This window comes from Merops nubicus, unplaced genomic scaffold (genome assembly GCF_000691845.1).
Source record: "Merops nubicus isolate BGI_N331 unplaced genomic scaffold, ASM69184v1 scaffold5188, whole genome shotgun sequence".
NCBI classification, from domain to species: Eukaryota; Metazoa; Chordata; class Aves; order Coraciiformes; family Meropidae; genus Merops; species Merops nubicus.
In genome coordinates this window covers 13,750-41,233 of record NW_008624988.1, presented here as the reverse complement: position 1 = coordinate 41,233, position 27,484 = coordinate 13,750, and the positions used below count along the sequence as shown (strand labels likewise).

Below are 27,484 nucleotides of genomic sequence, written 5' to 3'. Positions count from 1 at the left end.
TAAGCTCCTGTCTCACCTTAAACTGCAGAGTTCATACTAGTATTTTCTCCTTCCATTTTGTTGTGATTCTGCCATTCCTGTGAAGGTACTAGGTTAGATATGGCCCAGCAGAAGTAGAAGCCACAGATAAGTACCCAGTCAGAGAGGTGGCCTCTGGGGCCATCAGCTGTGTTACAGGGAGAAGATTTGTGTCATCTTCCAGTAACAGGAAAGTGGTTTTGCATTACCATTGTTTTTTAGTATTGAGCCTGCCTGACATTTTGTAGTCCGGGAATGAAGAGCCTTTGAATTTTTTCTTTTCTTAGTAGTCAGAAGAATCCTGGTTCTCATGAGCTGGTGCTGGCAAGAGAGGGTTTCAGTTGAGGATGTGGTTCTTTAAGCAGCCTCCCAAGGGCATTCAGGAACTATTGCTTAAGAAGGAGTTTCTTAGTGAAGATGTATGTGCTGTACCTTTCATTCTCTGAAACACAACTTTTTTTTTTTTCTTTGTAATTGGTGAGCACAAACTGCCACCATACTTTATGTACTGTTGTAGAGGGATTACTAAGGAAGAGCAATACCTATAGTAAGAGAGATGCAATTGTTGATGTACACTTGGGGTTATTCTAGTGTGTAGTTTTAATTTGCCTTTGTATGGTGATATAATGTCAAAAGACATTATGCAGTGATAATGATTAGACAGTGATAGAGCCTTGGAAGGTACAAATGCAGAGCATGCCAAGTGAGCTCAAAGGATTTTCTCATTAATTTCTGTGTGTTTCATCTTGCTGTTTAATATTCTGCATGCCATACACAAGTAAAAGTGCTCTTAGATGAGCTGGAACTGAAGCTGGCTGCTTGGCTGGTTTTCTTCAGTCTCTCTCTGTTGGCTACATCTTTGCTGTGGGTTATAAGGACTTAGCTTGTGAAATCTGGCAGTGCTCTCTGATGGGTTAGTTTGCATTCAGGCCTGGCAGAAAGCAGATGAGCAAGTGGTAATTCTCCAGAGATCTATCTGCACTCCCCTGTCTGCCAGCAGCAGAATTGTAATCGTTCATGTCTGAGCACTTCCGTGGTATAGTTCATAAGGGGATGAGGCTTTCAGTTGTCCTTTATCTGCTGCCTTACATATGTTACCAGCTCAGTCACTGGCATCAAAGTTACTGCCTGCAGTTGTCAGTGGCCCTCATGCAATAGTGAAAGTAAGTGGGTTGGAATGAGGGGAAACAAGGTGGGCACTGAAGCATTTCCTAGAAGTGTATTTGGTTTAGACATTTAGCAAGTTTTAGATACCACCATACTTTAATGTCTCACCATCAGTGAGAGATTTGGAACAGAAGGTATGTTTTGAGTATTTTGTAACATCTCGTTAAGAGATGGAGTGACTGATTTAGGGAAATCAAGTCATTCTGATAGCAAGTAGCAAAGCAGATGTTAAAGCCTAAAGCTAGAGTTCAGACCAGAGGATAGAAGGTTGGATGGGTGGGGGCAATTGAGTGAGTTTGGTTTTGGCTTTTTAGTTTGGCATGAGTTCTTTGTTTGTTTGTTTGTTTGTTTTATCCAGGGCAGTTAAATCCTAAATGTGTATGTGGCTACACCTGTACCTGCTGGCAGTGTTCATTTGGGTTGCGTTGGTAAGAATTAGAGAGGTCTCTGGTCAGACAGATGTCAAAGACCTGAGCTGCTGTCTAACTGAAGTTCTCTCTTGGTTTTAGTTCCTGATTCACTGCGAGGGCACAAGGTTCACAGAACAGAAGCACCAGATTAGCATGCAGGTAGCCGAAGCCAAAGGCCTGCCCAAGCTCAAGTATCACCTACTGCCACGCACGAAAGGATTTGCTGTCACCGTTCAGTGTTTGAGAAATGTAGGTAAGGAAAGTCACAAGGAGCAATGCTAAATGATTATTTCATCTAACTGATGTCACTTTGCCATGCTTTTTTTTCCCCCCCCCCCTTTAGCATGTGTCCTAGCAGAAACACCCTGGGATCCTTTCTGACCTTTCTCTCACTAGCCTGCAAAAATTAAAGATTAGGTTGTGCTAAAAAAGTCATGGGGCAACTTGGTTATTTTTTGTTTTGTTTTCTGTTACTGCGAGTCTGTACTGAAGGATCTCAAGTTGCATGTTTCGTACCTCTTGCCAAAGGATAATATTACTTAGTATTTACTAAGCAATCCTTTTCTAAATCAAGCAAATACATCGCTAGAGAATCTGAGACAGAATGTCTTAAATATTTTCTTGTGGTAAATGTCTGCCTCAACACCATTTTTAAATAAAAAAATATTCTGCTTTAAATTTCTGCATAGATGTACTCTTTAGGGTTTCTTTGTGGAGCTGGGGGAGTAGACCTCCACTGGAGACACTTGTAGGTGAAATTTATAAATAAATTATTTCTACGGTACAGAACATGGGTAAGTTTTTCTTTGTTAATGTTGTTCTGAACTCCCCACCCCCCCAGTTATTTCTGGTTACTTGCATTTGCCAACTTTAAAGTGACAGCAGTAACAATATGGCACACATGGTTTTCAAATGATTTTGACTAGTACAATCCATCGAAGTCTTGTACTGTGTACTACCTGAGCAAGGGAAAGACAGTGCTAAGTAGCCATAGTGCTACAGTATCTTTGGGATTTGGTAGATTTTTATGTTGTTAGAAGGCTGATATATAAGAAAAACAAAGTGCTTAGTGGTTTAGAAGAAATGTTCTCGCTTAACTGAAGTTAATGTCAAAACTTCTTTTGTCCTTGAGGACATGTTTTTGCGTGGCGTATCTGGGATAGCTACTGTAAAAAAAGCTTTGCAGTCAAGTGTCTTGCTGTCTGTCAGACTTCTACATATCCTCTTGTAAGTCAGGTAGATAATATCACTGCTGTAGCTTGTCAGGCATCCACAACTTCCCACCCTCAAAATGGATAGCATACCTTGGATCGTTTCTGCTATGTGAAGAAGAAATAAGTTACTTGAAATATCCAGCAACGACCTTAAGAGGCACAGTTTAAATTTCCTTTTGGAATAAGGGCAACTGTTTTGCTGAGGGTGGGAGGAGGTGGACTTCAGGCATTGAAGGCTGAGTTGAGGTGAGTTGAAAATGCGATCTCCAGTGCCATGGGCTTGGGAGTTGGGGATGGGTTGATTTGATGATGATTTTATTCTTTTTTACTACTGTGTAAAGCAAGCAAAACATGGTTATGATTGTGGACAAGTAGCTGATTTGTGGGAAAATGTTTCAGAAGGAAACAGTTTTAGGGAACCCAGGTGACATTTATAAAAAGTTTTGGGCATTCATGTGATACACTACAGTAACACCTTAGGATCCTAAATATCTGAAATACCTTCAGAAAAAGAAAACTGAGATAGCTAATTTACTTACATACTTAGGGAAATGTATGTCACTACCTCAATCCAGAAGCTGTGACCTGTTAGATCAAGCAGGGTAAGGCTAATAAGAAGGTAATGTTTCCCTGTGAGTGTTCAAGGAGAATTGCAGAGAGTCATAGCTTCTCATAGATAGTGTTTGTTGAAACTGCATAGCTTAAAAACCTAACCACCAAACCTCTGAGGGAAACATCTGATAACTCCAGATGGGTGTTGCAAAACTTCTGGGTATGTTGCTTTACTTGCCTTGTTGCTTTTTGCAATGAGAGGGAGCTACTGTCTGGGTTACTTTGTTTCTCTCCTATATAGATAACGGGTATGTGTGAAGAGCGTTTGAAAGACCTTAGTAAACCATATCTCATTTTTAGAGGTTCTTGTAACTTTAATATGCACAGGTAACAAGGAAGTCCATAATTTTTTTTTAATAGAGAATGTGATGGAAATCTGTTTTGACAGTCCATAATCTAGATATTTAAGTTCTGTCTAGAAACTATTCCTTTCTTACATGAGTACTGATAGGATTTGACCACTTGTCTCTGTTAACTTGCACTGCCATTTGGTATCCATCTTATAAGCAGTAATATGTTGTTACAGGTGTCAATTATATGCAGAGGCTATACGTGGTAGTAATTTGGGCATTTTTTTTTTCTTGTGAATATTTACATTGTGAAATAGTTTTACTTGACTTGTTCAGTGTAAATCTCCCGAGTCTCATTGTTATGCTCTGCCTTACAACGTGGTCCAGTAAGTGACTGTATCCCTCTATTACAGCCCCAAATAACATGTCCAAACAGCATCAGTGTGGCTGCTGAACTGCTGCTCTGTCTGCAGAAGCAGCAGTGCCAACATGCAGATGTTCGTGACTTCAGTTCAGTGACATCTCTAATGATCTATAAGAGTGACTCTCGCAGGCTGCATGATTCACATCCCTGTCAGTGGCCGAGCCTGTGGTGGCATGTCCCTCCACACCTCTGGAAGTGAGAGGCCGATGCTGCCTGAGCCTTTTTTTGGGGCTGCCACTTTGGCTAATGCACCTTCTGCTCTTCCACAAGGGGTGGTGAGCCTGGCTGGAGTGCTTTGCTTAGGGAGATAGCTGCAGCATAACGTAGCGGTGAAGGGCAACCCAAATGTTTGGATCCAGTTCCAAGCTGGGTGTGACAGAGGTCAGCATTTCCTTTCTCTCTGTTCTTGGTTCCTTCTTTCTGTCAAGGGTGTCCTTGTATCACAAGTGCTAGGATAACAAGTGCTCACCACAGCAGCAATGAGGCATTGGTTCTTTTTGAAACTTAGTATCAGCTTAATGCCAGGTGATGCAGTAGTTCTCTGTTGGAAACAAGCATTGGTGCAATCAGTCTGACAAGTCCATCTGTTTCGAGAAACTTTGCTTCAGTTTATTTAACGCCCATACATGGGAAACTGCCTCCATACTTGTGAACCCCTGTCTGTTAGAATAAGGAGACTTATCTGGTGTCCTTCAAGGGTCTGTACTGGGACCAGTGCTGACATAGTGGGATCAAGTGCACCCTCAATAAGTTTGCAGTTGTCACCAAGCTGAGTGGTGCAGTTGACACGCCTGAGGGATGGGATGCCCTCCACAGGGACCTGGACAAACTTGAGAATTGGGCCTGTGAGCACCTCGTGGGGTTCAACAAGGCCAAGTGCAAGACTGGGACAGTCTCCAGTATCAGTACAAGTTGAGGGATGAAGGGATCGAGGGTAGCCCTGCAAAAAAATACTTGGGGGTACTGGTGGATAAAAAGCTGGACATGAGCCAGCAATGTGTGCTTACAGCCCAGAAGGCCAGCTGTGTCCTGGGCTGCATCAGAAGAAGCGTGGCCAGGTGGTCAAGGGAGGTGATTCTACCCCTCTCCTCAGCTCTGGTGAGACCCCAGTGGGAGTACTGTGTCCAGCTCTGGAGCAGAGGTCTGGAAAACTCTTATGAGAACAGGCTGAGAGAGTTGGGGTTGTTCAGCCTGGAGAAGAGAAGGCTCCAGGGAGACCTTATTGTGACCTTTCTGTATTTAAGGGAGATTGGTAAGAAAGATGGGAACAGTCTTTTTTACAGGGCCTGTTGTGATAGGACAAGGCATATTGTTTTTAAACTAAACAAGGGTAGATTTAGGTTAGATGGAAGGAAGAATGTTTTTTTTTTCTGTTTTTACTATAAAGGTGGTAAAACATTGGCACAGGTTGCCCAGAGCTGTGATGGAAGCCCCCATTCCTGGAAACATTCAAGGTCATGTTGGATGGAGCTCTGAGCAACCTGATCTAATTAAAGATGTCCCTGCTCACTGCAGGGGGTTGGACTAGATGACCTTTAAATGTCCCTTCCAACTCAATCTGTTCTGTGATTATTCTATGAAAAATACCTTTCACAGAAAGTAACAACAACCTTCTCTTCTAGCTCATTTCTTTCATAAGTGATAATGGAATTCTTTTCTCTTCAGAGACTTACTTTCACAAATTCAGCTCTCTGGACACAGTTTGATTCTCAAAGGAATGCTTGTAGTACTTCTTTTAACTTGTTGATATTTTTATCCGTGGCTATCTCTACCAGTTTTGTAGCACACATGCAGTCCCCAGGAACTTCATTTCTAGAAGCTGTTTGCTGTCTTAATAAATTGCTGCTAGGGTGTAGAGTTTGGTACCTGCACTGTTTATGTAAGCAAATTAGAATATGTGTCCGTTTCTAAAACATTCATTATTACAGTAAAATAATTGTTGTAAGTATTGCAAAAGATGTCTTAACAGTTACTCCTCTTGCCTAGCATTATACCAGGCAGTTCTTTTCAGCTGTTTTTATTTAGTGAAGACTTGGATTTAAAAATGTGCCTCATGATGGATTGTAGATAACTCCCAAGTTGTCAACCTTTTCTTCCAATTGTGTGTGCTGGGTACTACTGTCCTAGAGGGAATACATGAAAATAAATTCTAGGGTGATGTTCTCATAAATTTCAATATGACAGTGTGGGGTGGTTTTGCAATGACTTTTTTTCCCCCCCCCATGCACTGCGCTTTGCTCTTGATTTTTTTTCAATGTTTAGTAAGGCTTCTGGTTGTTCTTCTGAGCAAGCTACCAAGTTTGAGGCGATGGGTGATTTTTGACCAAGACAACCAAAGCAATGAGATGTTAAGTCAAAGGACTGTGTGAAAGTGGCTGTCATGCCAGCAGTACAGTGAATTCCACCATCTCTTCCCCTCCCTTTCCCAGTCTTCAGATCATTGTGTGCTAGTATGAAGCTCTGTGTCGGCATACTCAGTGCCGGTAGGATGACCATTCTGGTATAAAACACCATGTCCACAAGTAATGCATGAAATTCAAGAGGACAGCTGAAGTAAGAAAAATCCTCTCTGGATATGTAATCCAAAGATTTTCTAGACAAAAATTAAATCTTAAACTCTTAAGTACGTAGCAATCTGTCAGAATGCCATACAAGAAACCAAAAATTAAAGATATGAAAAATACTGGACAGAGATTAGAAAACAAAAGAAAAAAACTTGCCTTTTTTTGCTAGAAGACAGCAATTCAGCTGGAAAAAAAAAAAATTGATTCTAGTTAAGATCTGTTCTGAGCCTTTGAAGAGGCTTCCAAATATTGAACTGTTTGTTATTAATGAAAATTGTTTTAAAATACTTTTGAGAATTTTTTTTTTTTTTTTCACAATTGTAGCAAAACTTCTCAAATGCTGCCTAAATTATTCTGAGAGTGTGGCAATTGCAATGTTTTCAAGATACTGTGGAGTTATTTTTTTTTACTTGGTTTAGAACACTAAATTTCTGGACTGTGCAGCTTTGGGGTGAGAAAGTAATGAGTGGTACAGTTTTCATTATATAATTACGAAATACTCATTTAATTGAAAACAATTCCAGTGTGTCATGCAGCATGCTAGTATGCTAGTGCTGTCTGGGTTGTAGAAGCTTTCTGGCAAACTTTTAATTCCGTGCACTCTTGTTGTGTTTGGTTTTACTGTTGTTCTTTTCCTGCAATTTCAGAATGGAAGAGCTTGGGTCTTCAGTTATTTTGTATCTGGGTATAACAGGGGTCTGTTTACTCCTGCACATGCCATCATTGTTGTGTTTTTGGCACTGCTTCACACCGAAAGGTTTCAGTCTGATATTAAAAAGGACTGGACTGAGTATCAAATTACAGACCAGTTACAAACTGGAAGGGAGTATTTTTTTCCCTGAAGTGAAGGAAAACTGTGTGCAGCCATCATCACATAAAGATGTTCTTGACCAACTCTGCAGGTTTTTTCTGAACAGGAGAAACATCTTCCAGTATGTCTGAACAAGCACCCAATTCCTATCAAAACTCAAATGTAGATGTCTTCTAAAAGACAAAAGAACAAGTGATGTGTACATCATAATTCCCTTTATTGCATTCCTGTTGTCGTTAGAATAATCTCATGCTATTAAAGAATAAATTAAGAAGCTTACCCTGTATAAACCAAATCAAGCTCTTGTCTTCCTTCAATTACATTGGATTAGTAAATTAGAGTAGATTAGTATAATCCTTCTGCAATAAGAAGCTTAAAAATAGAGGTAGATAATTTATTAAAAAAAAAAAAAAAAAAAAGTAATTTCCTACTTAGATTTTTACAGGGAGAGTAGTATGCTTGAGGTAGATTTTGTGTTTTAGTTATGAGTTTGGGCTAAAAACTCTGCTGTAGTAGGAAAAGAAGTGTTAATGAGGGATACAGTCTGTATGCAGTGACAGGGTTTTGGCCTCTGTTTTCAGGATTCCCTTGCAGCACTGAATCCAGGCTATTCTGTTCTGCACCATGAATTCTCTTTTGCTATAATAAATGATGTGGTGAGTTTCTGGGGGCTGAGTGTTGTGACCAAGCCATATTAATCTCTCATAGCTAGAGAGGCTTCAAAACCAAAAGCAAATCTGTTCAGTGTAATAAAAGGCTTTCTTTAGTGGGTCAAGAGCTCTCACAATAAAGCTTCATCACAGTGTTCATTATTGCAAAACCCTAGAGCAGAAAACCTAAAATACAGCAAAGCACATGTGAAGTGTGTGTTAATCATTATTATAACAAAGAAAAATAAAAAATCTTGTTGCTGGTATTGAGCTTAGAATTCGTATCACAGTGCATAGGTGTGTCAAGAAAATTAATTGCTCTCTATTAATTTTGTTACATCAGGGAAACATTGTCTCTAAGGATGTGTTCAAAGAAACTTTTTTGAACCACTTCATATGATTTAAAGTAGTGAACACTTTTCCTGTAGAAATTGCTTGTTACTGCTTTCTTAGTTTAACTACGAACAACCTTTGCAAATAATCCTGCTGTTACCACACAGTCCTGAGCTGCAGAAACTGTCTTCTCAAGGTTGAACGTTTGGCTGCATTTTTATTCTAGGGAACTCGGGTGTTATATTCCTCACAGCTGCATCTCTTCATAGCAGCAGCCCAGCTCGCACAGGACGTGGTCTGTTACTCTGCCTTTGCCCTTTAGCAAGTGCCCCTGTTATCAAATAATGGACATGAAGAGGAGGTTGTTTTGAACTCCATTTTGATTTATAGTTGCATTAAGCCCTTAGAATGTCTCACACACATTTCTACAATTCTTAGTCAAACTGTATAAATTGTTCATTGTTTATGAAGTCTGTACCTGCTTGGTTATTTACCCAGATTTGAGGAACTGTGTCATTCACAGCTGAGTTGAGAACATAAATAGTTTTTTAACCATTTAACTCGTAAGTTGTGCCTAGGTGCATTAACTGTCAGAAGCTGCAATTGAAAGTGTATTCCCTCTGCCCAAAATTCTGCAGCTGGTGGGGTAGGAGACAAGGGTGGAGGGCAAACCTTTCTATTCTGCTGATGCAGTTCCATAAAGGGTCACTGGTTATTTGGCTTAAGACCTGCATGTTGAATATTGCATTGTCATCTTTATCTTGTAAAGCTTAAACACACTACAACTCAAACTGTGGTGCTGCTGATTTCATGTTTTAATATTCCCCTTGTCTGAGAGAGTGTGACTTATTTCCATTTTATTACTACAGCAATCACATAACCTGTTTCTCTTCTTGTAGTTTCTGCAGTCTATGATTCTACCCTCAATTTTAGAAATAATGAGAATCCAACATTGCTGGGAGTTCTGAGTGGGAAGAAATATCATGCAGATTTATATGTAAGGCAAGTAATCCATATTTTAATTCCTTTTTGGCATACAGGAGTGTGTATTTGCAATCACAGTTGCTCAGATAAGGAAATATTTTCAAGCAGGTAACAGATAGCAAGTCTCTACTCACCTGGCTTCACAGAAATGCGCATAAAGTCTTATAAAGGGTGAGACGGGTGTCTTGTACAGTTCTGTGACTCTAAATATGTGGGGGCCCTATAAAGTTCTACAGGATTTTTTTGTTTATTATTGTTTTATTCATTTGTTTGCTCAGCAGCAACAGTGAGGCCCCTTTTCTCTCACTTGGCCAGAATACCAAACATCTGCTAAACGTTCAGGGGTGTGGCTTTACACCTATCTCTGGCACAGTAGTTCTCACTATGGTGGAGGCCAGGCTCAGCACTGGTCCCACCTCTGTTTGGTGTAGCTGGTTATGTATCTGACTGCCTCTCCCTCCCTACCAAGAGGGGGATTGTTGAATGAAAACAACTGTTACTTGGGTTCTGTATCATTAATATTTCTGTGACTGATGAATACCCCAGCGGCTTCCCATAATCTTAAGAGGAATCCAAGGCCCTTATTCCCAGGCCAGGTTCCACCAGCAAGCGCCCATGCTGCAGTCACTCAGGATATATGATGGTTTAGGGTTGGAACATAGGAGCCTAGGGTGATTTCACAAGTCGTCAGGAGTTTGTCATAACCCCTTTATAGCTCTAACTGGCTGGTCTAATTGGTTGTCTTTGGTAGCAGCATAAGTGAACTAGGGCGACCTTTTCTTCTTATCTCCCATTTTCTGTTCAAAAGATATTTTTTCAGAACCCTTTTTGCCCAAGGATGAAAAGAAACCACGATTCCTCGTGGATGCAGCATGAATTTGCATTCCCACTGGGCTCTCATGGGTAGCCCAGCCTAGTAGTCTTGTGTTTGGTGCACATGGCCTGGCTGGCTAGTGTTCATGGAGGAGCCTATGGCCCTACCTGTGTGGGCCATTCCTCCAACAGCACATGCATCTTGCTGTATATCCCCTTACACTCTCCCAGCCTGCTGGAAGTCAGCCTGGCAGAGCATGAAAATTGCTTTTCTGTTTGCTCTTCTGTCCTTCTGAGCTTCCTGAAAAGCTCTTACAGGCAGGGTAAACCTCATGGCAAATTGGTTTTGGCAATTAACTGGGGACCATCACAGATATTTTTCAAAATCCTCCTTCTTCGCTTATTGAAGTGCTGTAGGTGTTGTACTCAGTAGAATTTTGTAAAATTTGGATGGGCTTGTTTGTCTCTGCTTAAATTGTGTTGACTTCTAATGTTTGTCATCATAAAACTTTCTTAAATAAAGGAACAAAACGGTAGTGTTGCACCTCATGATTTATTAACTGCAAACAGGAGTGTCCCAAGTGTGAAAAGTGCTTTCTCCTGTGGTGAAGGAAGTTAATTTGATGTTGCTGTTAATGAATATTAATGAAAATATATTTCAAGATATTGAAAAATGTAAAGTTATTAAATCTTCCTACTAGCATACCTAAAAGAAGATGGCAAGTGGATTTTTTTTTTTTTTTTTTTGTCACAGGATTATTGACCAAAATACATGTAATGAGATGAAAACTTTGTTTTGTCAAGAGAGGCTTTTTCAGTCATAAGAGCTGTTTTGCTGGAAATTATGCAACCAAGCTGCACGTAGCAAAAATTATAGGAATTGGAAATGTTACCTGAGAAATACTACAGTGCTTTACCTTAGGTATAAGGAGAATAGTTTGCTTTTTCTCTGTAATGCCTAGCAGATTAAACATTTGAACTCTACAGGTGGGTTAAGAAATTAATTAATTTAAAACTTTTGTTTGGAAACAGAGAATTACGAACCTCTATGAAGCTTGCTTTAGTGAGCCTGAACATAATGCATTACTATTTCAGAGAGCTAAATTTCTGAATTTCAGCTACATCTGAAAAATGATGGTGGTTCTAAAAGCAAACTATACTTTGCTCATCTGGGAGCTGTTACCACAAATTAAAAAAAGGTGGAAAATGTAGTGACTCTCCCATCAGGTGGAGAGTCTGTCTGTATGATGTAAGTGCTGTTCATGCTAGCTGAAGTATCTCACGTTCTTCAATTTCTCTTGTTCACCATTGGCAGACGGATTCCACTAGAGGAAGTCCCAGAAGATGAGCAGGAATGCTCTAACTGGCTCCACAAACTGTATCAAGAAAAGGTTGGTCTTTTGTCTAGACAGCACTTGCAAGCCACTAGTGCTCAGTTATTTATGCTGCCTGTACACCTTTACAGTCTGCATGTGTAGTGGTCCTGCTCTGGGGGCTTGGGGGTTGGCTGCTTGGGTTCTTCATTTGTTTCTCAGGGTGAGTGCTCTGTTTCTCCAGACATGAACTGATCTTGTGCTGTCAGTCATGATTGTCTTTATTTGGTACTTAAAGAGCAATAGGAAGAAAACTTAAGCAATCCTTGAGAGAGTAGCTGTAAAACTCTTCTTTAGAAAGTTGCATAAGGGTACAAAACCCACAACTACCTCCTGGTTGGTAGAAGGACCTCCTTCCCCTCAACGGCAGCTCATAAATCAAGAAGTAATTAGTGGGCTAAATGAGGTGTATTTTGCTTTAGTGTACTAGAATTTTTTTCTGTTTTACTCTGTCTTTTATACCAAGGCAAAGATGCAGCATTAATAGGACAGGCTGATAAATTGCTTTCACATTGTGTGCATAAAAGGCATGCTTTTAAGATTCTTAATTATATAGGATCAGAGCAAAATAGTAATGACTGTGTTTGTAGATGCCTGCTGATTTTGTTTTTTTTTCCCCAAATACTTTGATATGCATCCTTCAGTCTTTCAGAATATGTTTCTCACAGGGTTTGTTTTTATGGACACAGGAGATAACCAGCACTCCCGTTTCAGTCGGTGGGAGTCATAGAGATGCAAGGCCTGAGGGCCTGGCAGCTCATCTTGCTTCAATAAATTGATCTAAGTTATGTATTCAGACTGGAATACAGCAGTGCTTCGGGTTTAGAAGGGATAGAATATAGCTACAGTCTGATTTCCTGTCACTGGGGCAGCAAAATTCTGCTGTGCCATTTGTTGTACTCCATCCAGACCACCACATGAGCATTCTGTATTGACTGTGTTCTCATATTCTCGGCTTCACACCATGACAGCTTCTAGTTTAATTTATCACCCCTCTAAGCAGCTTGCTTACAGGAAAGTGAAAAGTGTGTATTGAGACACTAGATGAAGATCTACTAGCTTTGCTCCCTTCTTGTAGACCGTGCCACTAACACCTAGTTCAGTCACAACCCCTAACACTTTTCTGTAGAGAGGCATCACGTTACCCACAGGCCTGTGCTCTCTCTGCAGGCATATATGTGCAAATGGACCTTTTGCTGAACCTTGCAGAAGTCCACTTTGTGCTGCTGTGGCATTATCTGTAACCCTGTTCCTAAGAACTGTTTAGACATTTGCAAGAGAGGAACATAAATCAAATGAGAATGTGGTGATTGTTTTCTTGAATCCCTTATTACAGTTTCCAGTCAGTCACTTCAAGTTCTTTCTGTTACTCCCTCTTTGGCAAACACTCAGTTATTTCTAGTGCAAACAGAGCGTACAACTATCCTGCTTTCTTCATAATGACTTAGTTTTCTGGTTGGTTAAATCCATAGTTTCCTATTTAGGTATAGGAGGAAGGAATATGTGTTCAGTTTTCCTTTCCATTAAAGCATTTTTGGTTGTGTAGCATTTTTCTTTTTATTAGTTGGGGATATTTTGATTTCATGGTGGTATTGTTTTTTTTTTTCTGAAGGTGGCATGTTCCTCTTCCTTCAGCTGTTTTACATTAGTGAATCAGTTACTTCATTGCAGTCATTCCTGGTTTACACAAGCCTTTGTCTCTGTAAAATCAGAGTGGGACAATACAGAGCAGGGGCAACTTCTTCATGAGTCCTGAGATGATGAAAGCCCACCTGCAGAGTAAAAGTGCCATTTGGTTTCACCTTTCTGCCATGCATCTTTAAAAATATAATTGGCTCTTAGGCTGGATAACAAGCAGCATTGCCACCTAGGTGTTGTTTCCAAAAATGAATTCTGTGTCAGATTAATTTCTTCTCAAATTTATGTTCTTCAGAGTCACTAAATATTTATGATAAACTGTAAGAAATATGTATTCAAAGGGCAGTAATTCATTGCAAGATATGCACTCATTTTGGTTGTAGTACTCCACTTTCTGTTTCAAAGTAAGACAAGTGAGACTCGTCTCAAGACTGAAAGGCTGAAAAAGAGTCCCTGTTTTATCTTGCATTACAGTTTCATGTGCTGTTGCTTATTCTTGGTGATTTTAATAATTTTCCAGGACCTTCCCAAGTCTTACATACTGTCCATGGAATCATGCTGTGGTAGCATGATCTAGTAAGTGGGGTGTGCTACAGGTACTGTGGTCAAGGCTGGAGTGCTGTGCACTTGTGATGATGAAGGCCACAAAGCTGTTTGAGTGAGTCATGATGAAATGAGCAGTTAGTGGACATGATGTTTCGTTTTGCTTTGTTTTTTAATTGGTCATTAGTAAAGGAGTGAGAGCCTTTGAGACAAGCTTATTCTGTAGTTTCTTACTTCATTGCCTAATCTCAGTTACATATAGGTCAACCTGAGATACTGCTCTTTGAGAATCTGGTGTGCTTTGTTCTTGCTGCTTATCACTTCATTTTCTGCTTTAGGCACTGTTGCAGGTGGAGGGAACAAGGGCCTTGCCAGGTGAACAATGGCACTGCTGTTCTGAACCAAACACTGTTCTCCTTCCCTTTCTAGGCAACATGTCCACATGTTCCTTTCTCAGCTGGGGTGAATTTTGTCCTTCCACAGCTGGCCAGCACTGCCAAATTGTAACAGAGGTGCAATTTGGGTTGCTCTAGGCTTTTTTTTTTTTCTTTTTTTCTTTTTTTTTTTTTTTTTAAACTGTCATTGCTAGTAAGATTCCCTTTAACTTTAACAAGGACCAGGTTGAGCATCGTAGTGTCTGGTATGAAGAGGTATTGTATAATGGTCACAGCTCTGCTAGCCTTTGTGTGTGTTTTCTTTTTTCACCTCCTTACAGCTTCAGTGCCTGAAATAGAAGTCCTGCTTGAGAATCTTAATTTCCATTAAAAAGAAAGAGAACTTCTGACTCTTCTCACTTGTGAGAGAAGCATGGAAAACAGGGCATGAGAATATATGCCGAAATGCCTCAGGGAATTAGCAAAGCATAAATGAAGAGGGGAAGTGTACAGAACTTCAGTGTTTAGGAACAAAGGTTATATTTTTGGATACTCATTCTTTGTGGGTTTCCTCATGAAAGGCAGTGGCATACCTCTGCAGTCAGAAGTCCCCAGTGGGAGCAGAGGGGAGGAATCCTTTTAGCCTCACACAAGATGATGGATGTTCCTGGATTCCCCCGGCTGCTTTATCCATCCCACTGTCTGAAGTAACTCAGATTTGGTGGGAGCATTAGAAAAAGCGTGTTTCTATGTCCAAATATGATACTTGAGTGGACGGGATTTATTACAAACTGAAAACAAGCTCTAGATGCAGGGGGATGAAAGGGACTTAATGTGGGTAAAGGTGATTGATAGAAATGTTGAGGTTCATCATGGGTTTAAATGCTGAATTGAGCTGCTTATGAATGCCATAAGCACCCTCACAATAGCTTAGCATTCAGATTAACCCACAGTTCTCTTCTGCAAGGAATGTGAACGTATTTAAGGGTAAGGAATTGTGAATGAATTGAAGAGGCATTCTCCACAACGGTGTAAAATGTGTAGGGGGGGTGATGGCATCGACACTGTTGGGGCTGTCGTATATTTCTTCCATCTGTCCCAAACCTCTGGCTGAGATGTGGTCAGCAGTTTTGCTGCTTCTAATGATGTGTGGAGCCAACGGAGTGACAACTGCTGTCCTTGTTTTCAGTCGGTCTGTCTTGCTTTCTGTGGTAATAGGCCCCCTAATGGTGATAGCAATAATGGTCAGAAATGCTTAACTTTTCTGGATAATACTGGTATTTAGAAACCTAATTGTCTATAGTAGAATTCAATTTACTGAGCATTAGTAACTCTGTTTTATATACTAGCTATATACCAAATTCCTCAAGGCACTGTAAGGATAGCTTCATACAATGCGCAATTCGTTGAAGGCAGCTAATTAATTTGCCATAGTGATCCCAGTACAAGCTAGTTTGTGTGCATGAAACAGTCATAACTTTTCTAATCTCAACAGAGAGAGTGCAATGCTTTAATTACTGTGTAATTTCTCAAAATCTGAATGTTCTCTTTGAAATAAATAAAATGGTAGAAACTTGTAATAGCTCAAGTTGCTATTAAATAACTAAAGAGTTGTCTGTATCAGCTGAAGCACAAGTAAATGTAAAATCACAGCATAGTGGAAATAATCTTGTGGTTGATTAGGACAATCTTGGCTTTGCCAGAATTTTTGGAAACCATCACAAAGCATTCTTTTCTTTGAAGAAGTTTAGTACTTCAATTCTGACTAAATTGAGGTTCCTTTTTATGTCAGTCTAACGCTGAGTTTATTAATTCCTAGTTTTATGTGATAACACAGATTAGTAATTTGAACCATTAGGAAGGTTCTTTTTCCCCCCCATGCACTTTGATACCTTGGGTTGATCACACTGCTAAAGGCAATGCCATTCACTCATATGGGGCCTAGAGGAAAATACTGAATGCTAAGTCTCCTGTGCTTTAAAAAACACCATAAAACAAATAAAAAAAAAAACTCCACCAAACCTCAGCCCATTATCTGCTTTATATTTTACTAAAACAGGGAGTGCTTTGGTCAAAACCAGTGAGAGACGTTAAACTGTTTGCATGCTTAACTGTGCCTGCTCACCTTTTCTGAGAGGGTTGTGGGTGCTGGTTTAGAGCCGTGGTTGGAGAAAACATGAGGGAACAGAGGATCTGCTCCTGAACTTGTAGCCCAGACGCTTCTCTGGCTCACCAGCAGAGTGGCGGAGGCTCCTGCAGGAGGGTCAGCAGCCATCTCTGCATTGCTGCAGGAGTGTACATCCCCTCACCCTTCTTGGTTTACTGGGCTTGTTACACTCCCCAGGCATGACATTTTTGGGGCTTCTGTGAGTAGAAGAGAGAGGCTGTGCAAATCAATATATGTTTTTTGTGGGTTTTTTTGACCATGCTTATTGCCTTCAAAGGATAAGCTTCCCAGGCATGACTTGGTCTTTGATCTTCCCCCGTTATTACAAGCCTGCAGAAAAGGGAACATAAAAGTCAGGAATGGCTAGCTTTGTTGGCAGAGGGGGGTTTAATTGTTGCACTCCTTTGTTCTACTAGGATGCATTCCAGGAAGAATACTACCAAACAGGAACCTACCCAGCAGTTCCTACGGTACCACCCCGACGACCATGGACGCTTTTAAACTGGCTTTTCTGGGCCTTATTGCTGCTATATCCTTTATTCAAGCTGCTCATCAACATGATCAACAGTGGATCATCACTGACACTGGCTAGTTTTGCATTTGTCATTGTAATAGGTAAGTTTTCTGAAACAGAAAGAGTATTTCCAAGGTAACTGTCAGATGTGATTTATTGAGGCTTACTAAGTATAAACATGACCTGTGAATTCAACAGGCCATCTAGTACTATATCCACTTTAGCCTGGAATAAGTTAAACAGATTCTTTTGTTTGTTTGTTTGACTTTGTATAGTAGTTGCATTATTTTCTGTAAGAGGTGCATACAAAATTTCCTGTTTCTGTTGAACTCAAAACATAACTTCCCAGTGGGTTGCCTGCAAAAGGCTTCCCCTTCCTGTGTAGTGTGTTGCTGGGTTGTGCTTTGAATACCTAGAAGAACTGCTCGAGGATAATGTATTCTATTGAGAATTCTTTCATCTAATCATAGTCTGGTGTGTCATCCAGTGGAACTCCATGAACTTGTGATTTAAGGACAACCTGTTGTGGCTATCTACTGACTTAGGTAGCACAGGGCATAGAATATCACAGGTGATTCTGACAGTCCCTGTGGTAGTTCTGAACTGCTTGGGTTTGTGCTTAAACTAGTATGTTATTTAAGAGGAGGACAGGAAACAAAACAGGGACCTGGCCCACAGAAAGGGAGGGAGATCTCTTTTGGTGTGGAAGCAAGTACTAGGTCAGTTTGGCAAATGACTTCACATGCTTTTTGGCATATTGAGTGCCTGTTTGAAGAGTTCCCTTCCAGAATAAGCCATACATTTATAAAGCAAATATTTTCTATAGCCACACTGACCATCACATGGCTTTATGGCTTCATCACTTCAATGTCTATTACAAACACCATTTGAAGAAGAAACAGAACTTCACAGTCCTCCTGGCTCTGAATGAATTTTGAGGCAGGAATATTAGAGTTAGCTTAAAAAGCCACATCCAAAATAGCAACACAGAGGAAAACATGGAGCATTTTCTTGTCTCAGAAGTGCATCTAGAAGTGCATCTTTGCTCTCTACTTAGGAAATTGTTCCTAACACGTACTATTTCTTCACATTCCCAGAAGTCTGAATCTTGGGCAGGCCCCGTGATAGTCTAGCCATGATGAATTAACTAATATCCTTTTGCCCATTTGTGAAGAGCTCAATATGGCAGGCACACAATGTTCTTTTTCAGAAAGTGCCCAGCATGTCAAACTCTGCATAAGCTACTGTGGAAGATTCTCATAAACATAAATGGAGAAGGAAGAATTTGGGTGTGTGTGCATGTGTTCAGGAAATTTACTTCATGATGCTTTGGGAGCCAGAGGAAGGAAAACAAGAGCAAGGATAATGCCCAACATAATAGTTGGTACATTAATGTGGGCAAAGTAGAGGGAAGGGGAGTGGAATCCTATGCTCTCATCCTCAGCTGAAGAAAATGCTGGTGCTTTTTACCCTAGGAATATTTTATGTAAAATGCATCAGAATTTCTTGGAGCAGTGACTAAAACTGCACAAGTAGTGCCCTGCTTAACGCCCTCCTCTGACCAGTGAATAGGACGGGAATGAGGAGTGGGCACTGTGGTTGGGGTGTGCTCCTCAGGAATGGGAGGGGCTAGGTTCAAATCCCCTTCAGTTGCAGAGAAAGGCCAATTGGTCTCCCCTGTCCTGCAGTTCAAAATGGGTGTGGAGCAGTGGGTGGGATGAGGTTTGGCACCACTGCAAATGCTACATCCCTGTCAGGAGCACTCAAGGGCATTTGTTCTGCCTTTGGAGGAAATGCTGGCATAGTCTGTTTGGTGTTGGACTGTGGAATAACGGCCTAATGGGACACTGATGCTTGGCTGCTGCAAAATTTTTTCATGTCTCATCTTTCCTTCAGCATTTTCCTCTTCATTCAGTTTCTCTGCTCAGCTGGCTGGTTGTTCAGGTGCTGCTCCAAAGTGCCTTATGTCTTGTGTACCTTCCACAGGGAGCTGCACTGCTTAATTCAGGGTTTCTGGATTTGAACCTCAGAGGTGGATGCTTTAATGCTTGGTGTTGTGGCATCTGAGATGTTTCTGAATTCAGCCCTGATTAATTAGTTGAGTGCCACCACACCCCTCACACCCCACCCAAAGTCCAATCCCGTCTCACCATTACTGGCCTTTACAACTAGGTCAAATCTTCTATCAGGAAGTGAGGGAAAGAACCTGTAAAGAAAAAGAACCTACGATGCTACTAAGAAAGGACAGCAAAAGAACCCTCTTTTTTTTTTTTTTTTTTTTTTTTTCCTTGCTGTATTGTTCCCCACTTAGCTTTCTTTTGCTTTTAGCCACAAGGAAAGAATAATAAGCAGGCTGCTGTGAGTCCTCCTTCAAATGCAGTCTTAATTCAAAGGACTTGTTCTCAGGTTATTTGTAATGCTGCTTCCAGAATGAACACGAGACATCCCAGGCTGCAAACGCACAGATGAGGAACACATTAAGAGCAGTGAAATCAATGGCCCTCTGTGTGTTGCTGCCCCATATATATCCACCACATTTGGGGGATGGTGCAGGCTGCAGTCCTCTGCAACCCTGGAAAGATTCCTGTGCTTTGCCACGGCTCTGTTCTCTCTCTGAATACCTGGTCTGATCAAACCCAAAGCACTAGAACTGGCCAGGATCTGTGGTGCACTGCCACAGAAGATGCTGCGTCGCCTGCAAGAGAGGCTTTGCCTGATGAGACTCAGCCAGCCACCTCTTGCTGATAGGCAGGAAAACAGAAAGATGATGTTGTCAATTAGCAGATAGCACCTGCCATGAAGCTGTGGAGGGAGGAGAATCTGTGGGAGTTGAAGGAAGCTCAGCCTTCAGTGAAAACAAACTAAAACCAGAGGTAGTTTATCCTGATCACTTAAAAGTGGATGTGTCATTACTGGCCAGAAAAGCAAGTCTGTTTTACTATGTCCTCTTAAAAGCAATGTTAGTGCTAGTTGGGAGGCATTGGTCTCAACTTCAGCTGAAGCTGTCACATTGACTTGTGTAGCTAATGGCTGAGTTTCTGTAGCAGGGCTGTTCTCCCAAAACTGTGCTTTTTATCCTGAAGGATGCCTCTGTTTTGACTGTCCTAGGAGTGACGTAGCTGTCTTCTGACAGAGGAGCAACCAGTATTTTATTTTGTAGTTCTGCCTCCAGCTTTAGGCAAGGTCTCAGAAGTGACTTGGGCAATGGCTGGGAGTTAGCAGTAGGTGAACACAAACGTACTCTGGAGGTTGTGACTTTTGGTGCCAGCTAGAATTGAATGCCTGGTAGATCCGGTCTGTTGCAAAGCAGGGAGGACTGTATGTGCTGCCTTCCAGTGTGAGCAGTATTTGATACTGATGTTTACTGATGTAAAAGGAGGCTTTTTCTGTAAATCAGAGGGATTTCTTTACCATTGTGATCAGATGATAAAACTGTGTCTTCATATTGTTCCTAACAGACCTTTTCCCTGTGTTTGTCAACTGAAGCAGCACAGGTTGCACTTCAGACGTTATTTTTTTTCATATGGCAATTTGACAGCTCACCTGATACTCCAGAATTGCAGTCCCTAATAGCCTATTATAAGTAGACTCCTGTTTCTAAGGACAGATTTCAATATCTGGTAACATCACCTTCATTAGCATAGGTGCAGATAGCCCAAAAGATGCATAAATATTCTGGGATTGCACAGAGCAGAGGAAGTAGTAGGTCCTTTTACCTGATACTCTCTGCTTTGTTTCCAGAGTGTCATTTGTCTTTGGAAAATCTCTGCCAATTGTACTCTCCAGCATAATACTTAATGGCTTGTAAGAAACTGACTAGGTAGAAAAAGCCCTGTGAGAAGTGCCCCATGGTGGCCAAGCTGGAGTGAAAGCACTAGAATGCCTCAGGCCCTAACTCTGATCCAAGGAATGAATGGCCAATGTATATATAGCTCTGCTGGTTCAGCTCACACACTTTCAGCCCTAAATAAACGATGTCTCCTCTTTATACTGAGAATGCTGAGCCATCCCCTCTTGCTTTGCTGTGCAGCAGTTTGGCTATTTATCCTCACAATCATTGCATTGTGCTAGTATCTAACGACCCGTCTGGGACCAGGAGCCCTTTGTGATACTGCTTGAACCAACGCAAGGCAGTCCCTGCTCTGAGCGGGGGATAAAGCAGTTAGAGGGACAAAACCCTGTTTTGAAAAGTGGCTTTAGTTTCACAGGGCATGTGGCAAGAGATTTATGTACATAGCTCACAACTGCTATTTAAAACTTGGGGCTGGTATTTTGGTGTTAAAGCAGTGAGCGAGTCTGTCAAATGCCAGTATTTGTACTTGACAGCAGCTTCTTCTCTTCCCCTCCTGGCTTCCCCACTCTCATTTGATTCCAAAGAGTTAGGTTGCCTTTCATGCTTTGGTAATTTCTGTCGAAGAGAACAACCTTTGTGCCCTGGAAGTATTTTATTATAGAGCTGTCAGCAGCGGTTAAAAGGGGATTGTTGGTTCTGTATGCAGAAGATGAGAGGACTTCTCTTGGCTTTTAAAGGAAGAAGTAGCTCTTCCATGTCTAGTGCTAAAAGGATAATGACATCTGGGCTTATGGCATGGGGCCAGCAGTTAAGCACCAGCTGTAGGCAAGAGCAGTATTTGCTCTGAAGCAGGGGTGCGCAGCCAGGAGGCGGCTTTGCTCTGCGGGAGCTGCTGCAGCTCTGCTGTGCAGCCTGGGCACGGTGCCAGCCGTGTGTGAGCCCTCGGGGAGCCGGCAGCGCCCCCGGGCACAGCGCGGGGCGCAGCAGGGGGTGATCTGGGCAAGCGAGGCTGCCAGGAGTGGAAGGTGAGGAGGGCACGAGCCAGCGGTTACAGCAAGTTTGACAGCAGCCAGGGATGCAAACTCTGTGCATAGGATCCTGAGTGTTCATGGAACTACCACACAATCTGGCCTTTCAGCCTGAGCCCCGTGCCTGAAACTGGTGTTTTGTTGTTACTTGATTGTTTCTTCTCCTTTAAGTATGTAAGATAGGCCCTAAATGGCAATTTCTACCATTAAGCTTTAAATATATAAAATTCAGTTCAATGGATAACCTATATAACTCGGGGGTACTGCAGACTGTACAGAGGAAGTTTTTATAACCCTACCTGCTGTGCTGCTTATAGCACTTGCTGAGTGGTGCAAACCCCAGGTAACACATAAGAAATCCTGACGTGTCAGAGAAAAGGTGGAAATCCTCTGCTCTGAGCTAAGGTTTTTGCTGAGGGATGTGGTACTACGCATGGGAGTGGTGGTTTTCTTTGAGCTAAAATATGTTCCAAGAAAGAGATTGCATTATTTTCTCTGTCACTTTGTTAGCTCAGTGCTCCCTCAGCCTCCACCACTCTAGCAGGCAGAGCAGGTCCCCAGCAAACTCCAACTGTTGGCTGGTGGGTGATGATGAGCAGAAAGATGTCGGGAGCTATGTTATCCTTCTGGAGTTTGCTGTGGAGTGGTACAGGAAGGCCTCAGCTGGTATCTTCTCTCTCCTGCTCTTCTCTGAGTGGGCTTAACCTCTCAGAGCTGGTAAAGTTAGGCACAATTCCTTCTTGATCTCCCTTTCTTGTAGGAAAAAGCCCAAAGTTTCCCTTGCTATATTTGTATTTAAAAGAACAGCAGAATAAGCCCTTAAACGTGATGGTATCTCTAGGTATGCGCTAAGGCTCCAGGAGGATTTTGGGGGCTGGCAGTGCAGGGAGAAACCACTGAAGCACGCCAGCACTCATCTCCACTTTGCTTCCCCAAGTCTGGCAAACATGAGCAGTCCCTTCTTGCACCTCGCCTTCCCCATCACACTGAGGGCTGCAGGGTGACATGAGGACAGGGCAGTGGCAGCTTCTGCCAGGGAGCAAAGGAAAATAAAATAAAAAAAAAAAAAAAATCTGAACTGCTGAACTAGGTATTTTTTGGTGTCCAGACAGTGACATTCCTTGAACTGGAGGAAATCCCTGATGTGCTGTGTGGTTGTAATAACAGCAGCTGCTCTCATTTACGTTCTATGTCCATCTCCAGATGCTCTTTCTGTCCCTTCTGGTTAAAGTCTTCATGATTTCATGCTTACTATTATGTCACGATCCCAGACTGCAGGCTGCGTGTTGGAGCTTCCTCTTGTCTTCCCTAGCTCATAGCCATTTATATGTCAGAGATATTTTTTTCTTTCCTAATTGTGAGAGTGATGCCCTTTGCCTGTTCCAGTGTGTTTCTATCTGCAGACTAACAGTGGAGGGTAAGTGGCAGTGAGCTCCCCAGGAGCCACCTCCTCCCTTTCTGGGCTGTGTTCAGCCATCACTGTGTCACGTCCTGTGTGACTCCTCTCTGGTACCCAGGTACCACTGGCACTTCTGAAAGCTGCCAGTTTACTGCCATGCCATGAAACATGAGTCTGTAGTGGATTTGTTTGTTTTCAAGTGATGGTGTTTTGCAAGAACAAAATACGCAGTTCCTTTCATCCAAGCAAATCAAACGGGTGACAGTAGCTGAGGTGGGAAGGCACCTCTGGGAACAGCTAGTCCGTGCCCCCAGCTCAGAGCAGGGTGAACTACAACAGGTTGCTCTGGGCTGTGTCCCACTGGATTTTGAGTACCTCCAAAGATGGAGGCTCTGCAGCCTCCCCAGGCACCCTGTGGCCAGTGTTCAACCACCTCGACAGTAACAAACCTTTCTTTTTTCTTCCTTCTTTTCTTATGCGTAGAGGGAACCTCCAGTGTTTCAGCTTGTGCCTGTCCCCTTCTGGTTTATTTTTCTAGTTGCCTTACTTGCAGCTGTAATATTTGTTCAGTAATTTGTGCTTCACTTCAGAAGAAGTTGCTTAAAGGACAGGTAGCCATTTTAGAAGTGATGGGTTTGCATGGTTGATGTGGTGGCACTGGTTACCAGCTGCCAGCCTTCTCCCATTCCTGTGCTGAAAAGCAGCAAATGCCAGGACACCGGGTGTTCTAGCAGCCCTGCTGCTGGCAGCTGATGCCTGATAGTGGCATGAACCCTCTGGTTTCTCTTGGTGATCTTGGGCTCTACCAACCATTAAGTCCTTTAACTGATGAGGAATTGTTCAGGGTCATCTTAGAGAGCTTGAAGACCAATGGAAATGAGACATTTAGAGCCCCTCCCAGGACTAGGCCTTTCCACCATCAGTCAGCAACAATCGGGGATTTGGAGCCTTAGGAGAGGTTTGTGGCTTTCTTGGGGAAAAAGTGTTCTGAGCAGAGGAAAGATGTTTGTGTCTCCCAAGTAGGTTTAGGCTTGAAAGAATCATGGCAGTCCTGGATATGTACAGTAGCTGAGCAGAATTTTTTGGGCAGCTGAGCTTCTTCTTCAAAAGAAAAAACCCAAAAAATAATAAAAAACAAATAAACAAAAACTGCGAGGCAAGGGGGTTTAGGCTACATTGCATTTAACTTAAAACAGTCACTTCAGGCACTATGAATACATTGTATAAAAACCCCATAAATCCCTGTACTTTGTGAATTATTACCACGAAATCAATTTGAAGAGTCTTTTAAATTAACCTGACCTTTTGTAATGGACTGTTTCATGACCTGCAGTTAAAGGCTACAGCTTTTTTTTTTTTTAATCAAGCTCTGAAGTGCCTGTGCAGTTGTTTGTGCTCTTCCAGGCACGGTTGCTGTTGAAGGCAGGCAGAATTCCCTTCCTCTGTCCCACCTCTCACGTGGGTGGGTAGGTTTTGCCCGAGCAGTGGCCCCAGCACACCCCCATTTCACAGCCAGCTCTGCTCTGCCTGAGGTTTCCCAGGGCTGGGCACGTCCTGCCTGTGCCCCTTCCCCGCCAGTGGGAGAGGATGTGTCCAGCCCATGGCCAGCGACCTGGGACCTTCTGAATGAAATACTGTGGGCAGATGCCTTGATACAGGGCACAGGGACCCACCTTTCACCAAAAGAGAGGTAGGGAGGGGTAGTTACTGTGAATGGTGCGCTGCTGGAAGGCTGAGAATTCTGTCAGTCCCTTTCAAAATGCTACTTCTGTACAAACCTTCAGTTCCTGTCTGCAAACTGCTTCTATTTTTAATTTCCATTACAGCTTCTGTTGGTGTCAGATGGATGATAGGCATGACAGAAATTGACAAGGGCTCCACCTATGGCAACAATGACAACAAACAGAAACAAAAGTAGTGTCTATAGAGACTGCTTCAATCCAAAGGCAACAAATGCAACTTCTGAAAACTCTTAAGTGCATATCATGGTCCTTCAGGTGAGATCAGAGGACGGGTAGGAAGCGCAATGGCCACGCATCTCTGAATCTGTGCCCTGCTGTTCTTCTCTGGGGATTTGGGCTGGATGACATGCTTGAAAGATGTGCTCCTTCATATACTCTCCACAACAGGTTTGCATTTGGTTGGTTGGTTTGTTTTCCTATGAAGTGTCTTAAGTTTTGAAGGGGGAAAAAAAAAAAGTAATTACAGTGTGCTTGTATGATGAGACTTTACCTGGAAACTAATCAAGAGGTGCAGGCTTTAATCTTTCTTAACTTGCTCTAAAGGATGGATAAATGCCATAAGACTGTTACGAGATGATTAAAATGGATAGTTGCGTAGATCACACATTAACAGTTTAACCACCATGCTCTGTCAATGTTTAAACACAGTAAAGATGCTCGGCTTGGTTATACCAGTGCTGGACTGAAGCAGCTCTGCTGAACCAGCAGCGTTGCAGTCGAGTTTTTCTACGTCTAGAACTCCCTCTCTGTGTGCACCACATGGGCCTGCTTTGTTAGATCAAAGCCTGGAGCAGAATTTGGCCTTGTGGCCTGAGCAGAGCTACATGACCCACTGCCACATCCTTCCCCACGCAATACATCAGAGGGATAGCCAAAAGATGCAATTCTTTTGAGAGTAAATGCCATTTTTAGTTTGGAAAAATTGAGTTAATAAAAGTCCTTAGAGCTTTAAACGCTGATTAAAGTTCTAGGCCTTCCTAACAATGGTAGAAACAAAAGAACTGGGTATGCTGTAACTAAGTAACACCAAGTGGGCATTAGAAGTTATGCTCCACACCCATACTGCTGTGACCCAAATTAATCTGCTTCTCTGTATGTTCTGATTAATTAGTTTACACAGTGCCATTAGTTTACACGGTTTAACAGTCAGCCTGAGGTAATAGTTAAATTATCTTTTGCTTTTCTTTTGGGGAGGAGAGGGGAAGTATGAGAGAGACCAAGGGCAGTGGTATGGATTAGGTCTTTTTATGGGTGTCTGGAAATGCTTTGACACTTTTCTGAATTAAATAAAATGAGAATCAAGCTCCTTGGAAAAACTGTGTTGCTCGTACATACCTGGTACTGATTCCAGGGCAGCCTCCTGTTGTTCTTAACCTTCATGAATTAAGGGTATGCAAGTCACTAAGAACTTGTTTAAAAGGAGGACTTTCCTACCTACCACCAGTTATGATTGGAAAAAAACCCAGTCTTTTAAAGTCTGAAGATAGTGACACTGAGCAGTGGGGACTGGCACTTTCAGTGATGGTGCCTTTTCACTGCACACAGGACTAAACCTTGAGTCAAGGAATGAGCAGCCTGTGTGTGTCATCTAATGAAGAAAGTGAGCAGCCTTAGTTCTAGCAGCTGGTATACAAAAAAAAAAAACACCCTGAAACAAACCACATTTCTCTTTTCCTGTAATAAAACTGAGGCCAGAAGAACCAGGGCTAATACAATAGGATGTGAATCATTTAATGAAATACGTATTTGCTGCTCAGCACACCGGATCAGCCAGGAACTAGTCTTTTAATATGCAGCAGCTAAAAAGCAGGTGGAGTAGTGCTTTTAGCCTGGGGCACTAAGTTTTTGAGAGTGTACAATGTGAAGGAAGTGTGAGGAACTAGTTTTGGGGGCTTTTTTTCCCCCCCCCACCAGTCTTGTGTACTCTTATATTCCCTATGCTCTGAAGCTTTCTGGAATAGGTTGTATGAGGTCATGAACGTAAACATGGACTTTAGTGTAGTTTTTCAACACATGCAATAGAGCCTGAGATGGGGAAATACTCCCACACTCATAAAGCTATTCTTTTAATGAAGCACATGTCCTGCACTCTATTTGCAAAACCAATCCTAACAGTGGCAAACTGGGTATAAGAACCTGTAGCAGTGTCTGAAGCTCTAGCTGTCCCATAGTAATGCATCAGGCAATGTTAGTGGGCCAGGCCTGTAGACCCTGTACACAGGACTCTGAAAATGGGGGAGATCTTGCCAAGCTAGTGTTGTGTTGTGCTGTAGACCTTACCTGGCAGACACAGCAGACTTTGCTGCAGGTGGCAGAATGAGCCTTGTGTGCAGGGGCGAGCAGTCCTGAGCAGCAAATACACATTTGTGTAATGACAGTCTCCCTTTTTCTGCCTTTCAGAGAGCCACTGTTTTAACATGCTGGTAGGGAGACATTTAACATTCCTTATCAATCTTAGGCTTTTCCTCTCCAACTGCATGCAGTGCCACTTCTCCCAAAGAAATACTTCAAACATGTAAATACATCTGAAAGAGTAATTTAGACTATTTATTTCATACCCATTTCCTTGGGACAAACACGTCGCTCCTGGATCTGTCCTGAGCACTTCCAGAAGTCCCAGCGC

General features: G+C 42.1%; 1 protein-coding gene across 1 annotated transcript in view; it reads left to right on the top strand.

Moving 5' to 3' along the window:
• The window catches only part of AGPAT4 (1-acylglycerol-3-phosphate O-acyltransferase 4), a 64,164-nt gene extending 38,870 nt beyond the window's left edge, over positions 1 to 25,294 (top strand). The window contains exons 4-8 of the mRNA XM_008945513.1: positions 1,695 to 1,848; positions 9,393 to 9,495; positions 11,606 to 11,681; positions 16,802 to 17,000; positions 24,946 to 25,294. Of these exons, the coding sequence (XP_008943761.1) occupies positions 1,695 to 1,848; positions 9,393 to 9,495; positions 11,606 to 11,681; positions 16,802 to 17,000; positions 24,946 to 25,037 (624 nt within the window). The 3' untranslated portion in view covers positions 25,038 to 25,294. The remainder of the gene's footprint in view (positions 1 to 1,694; positions 1,849 to 9,392; positions 9,496 to 11,605; positions 11,682 to 16,801; positions 17,001 to 24,945) is intronic.
• The last annotated feature ends 2,190 nt before the right edge of the window (positions 25,295 to 27,484 follow it).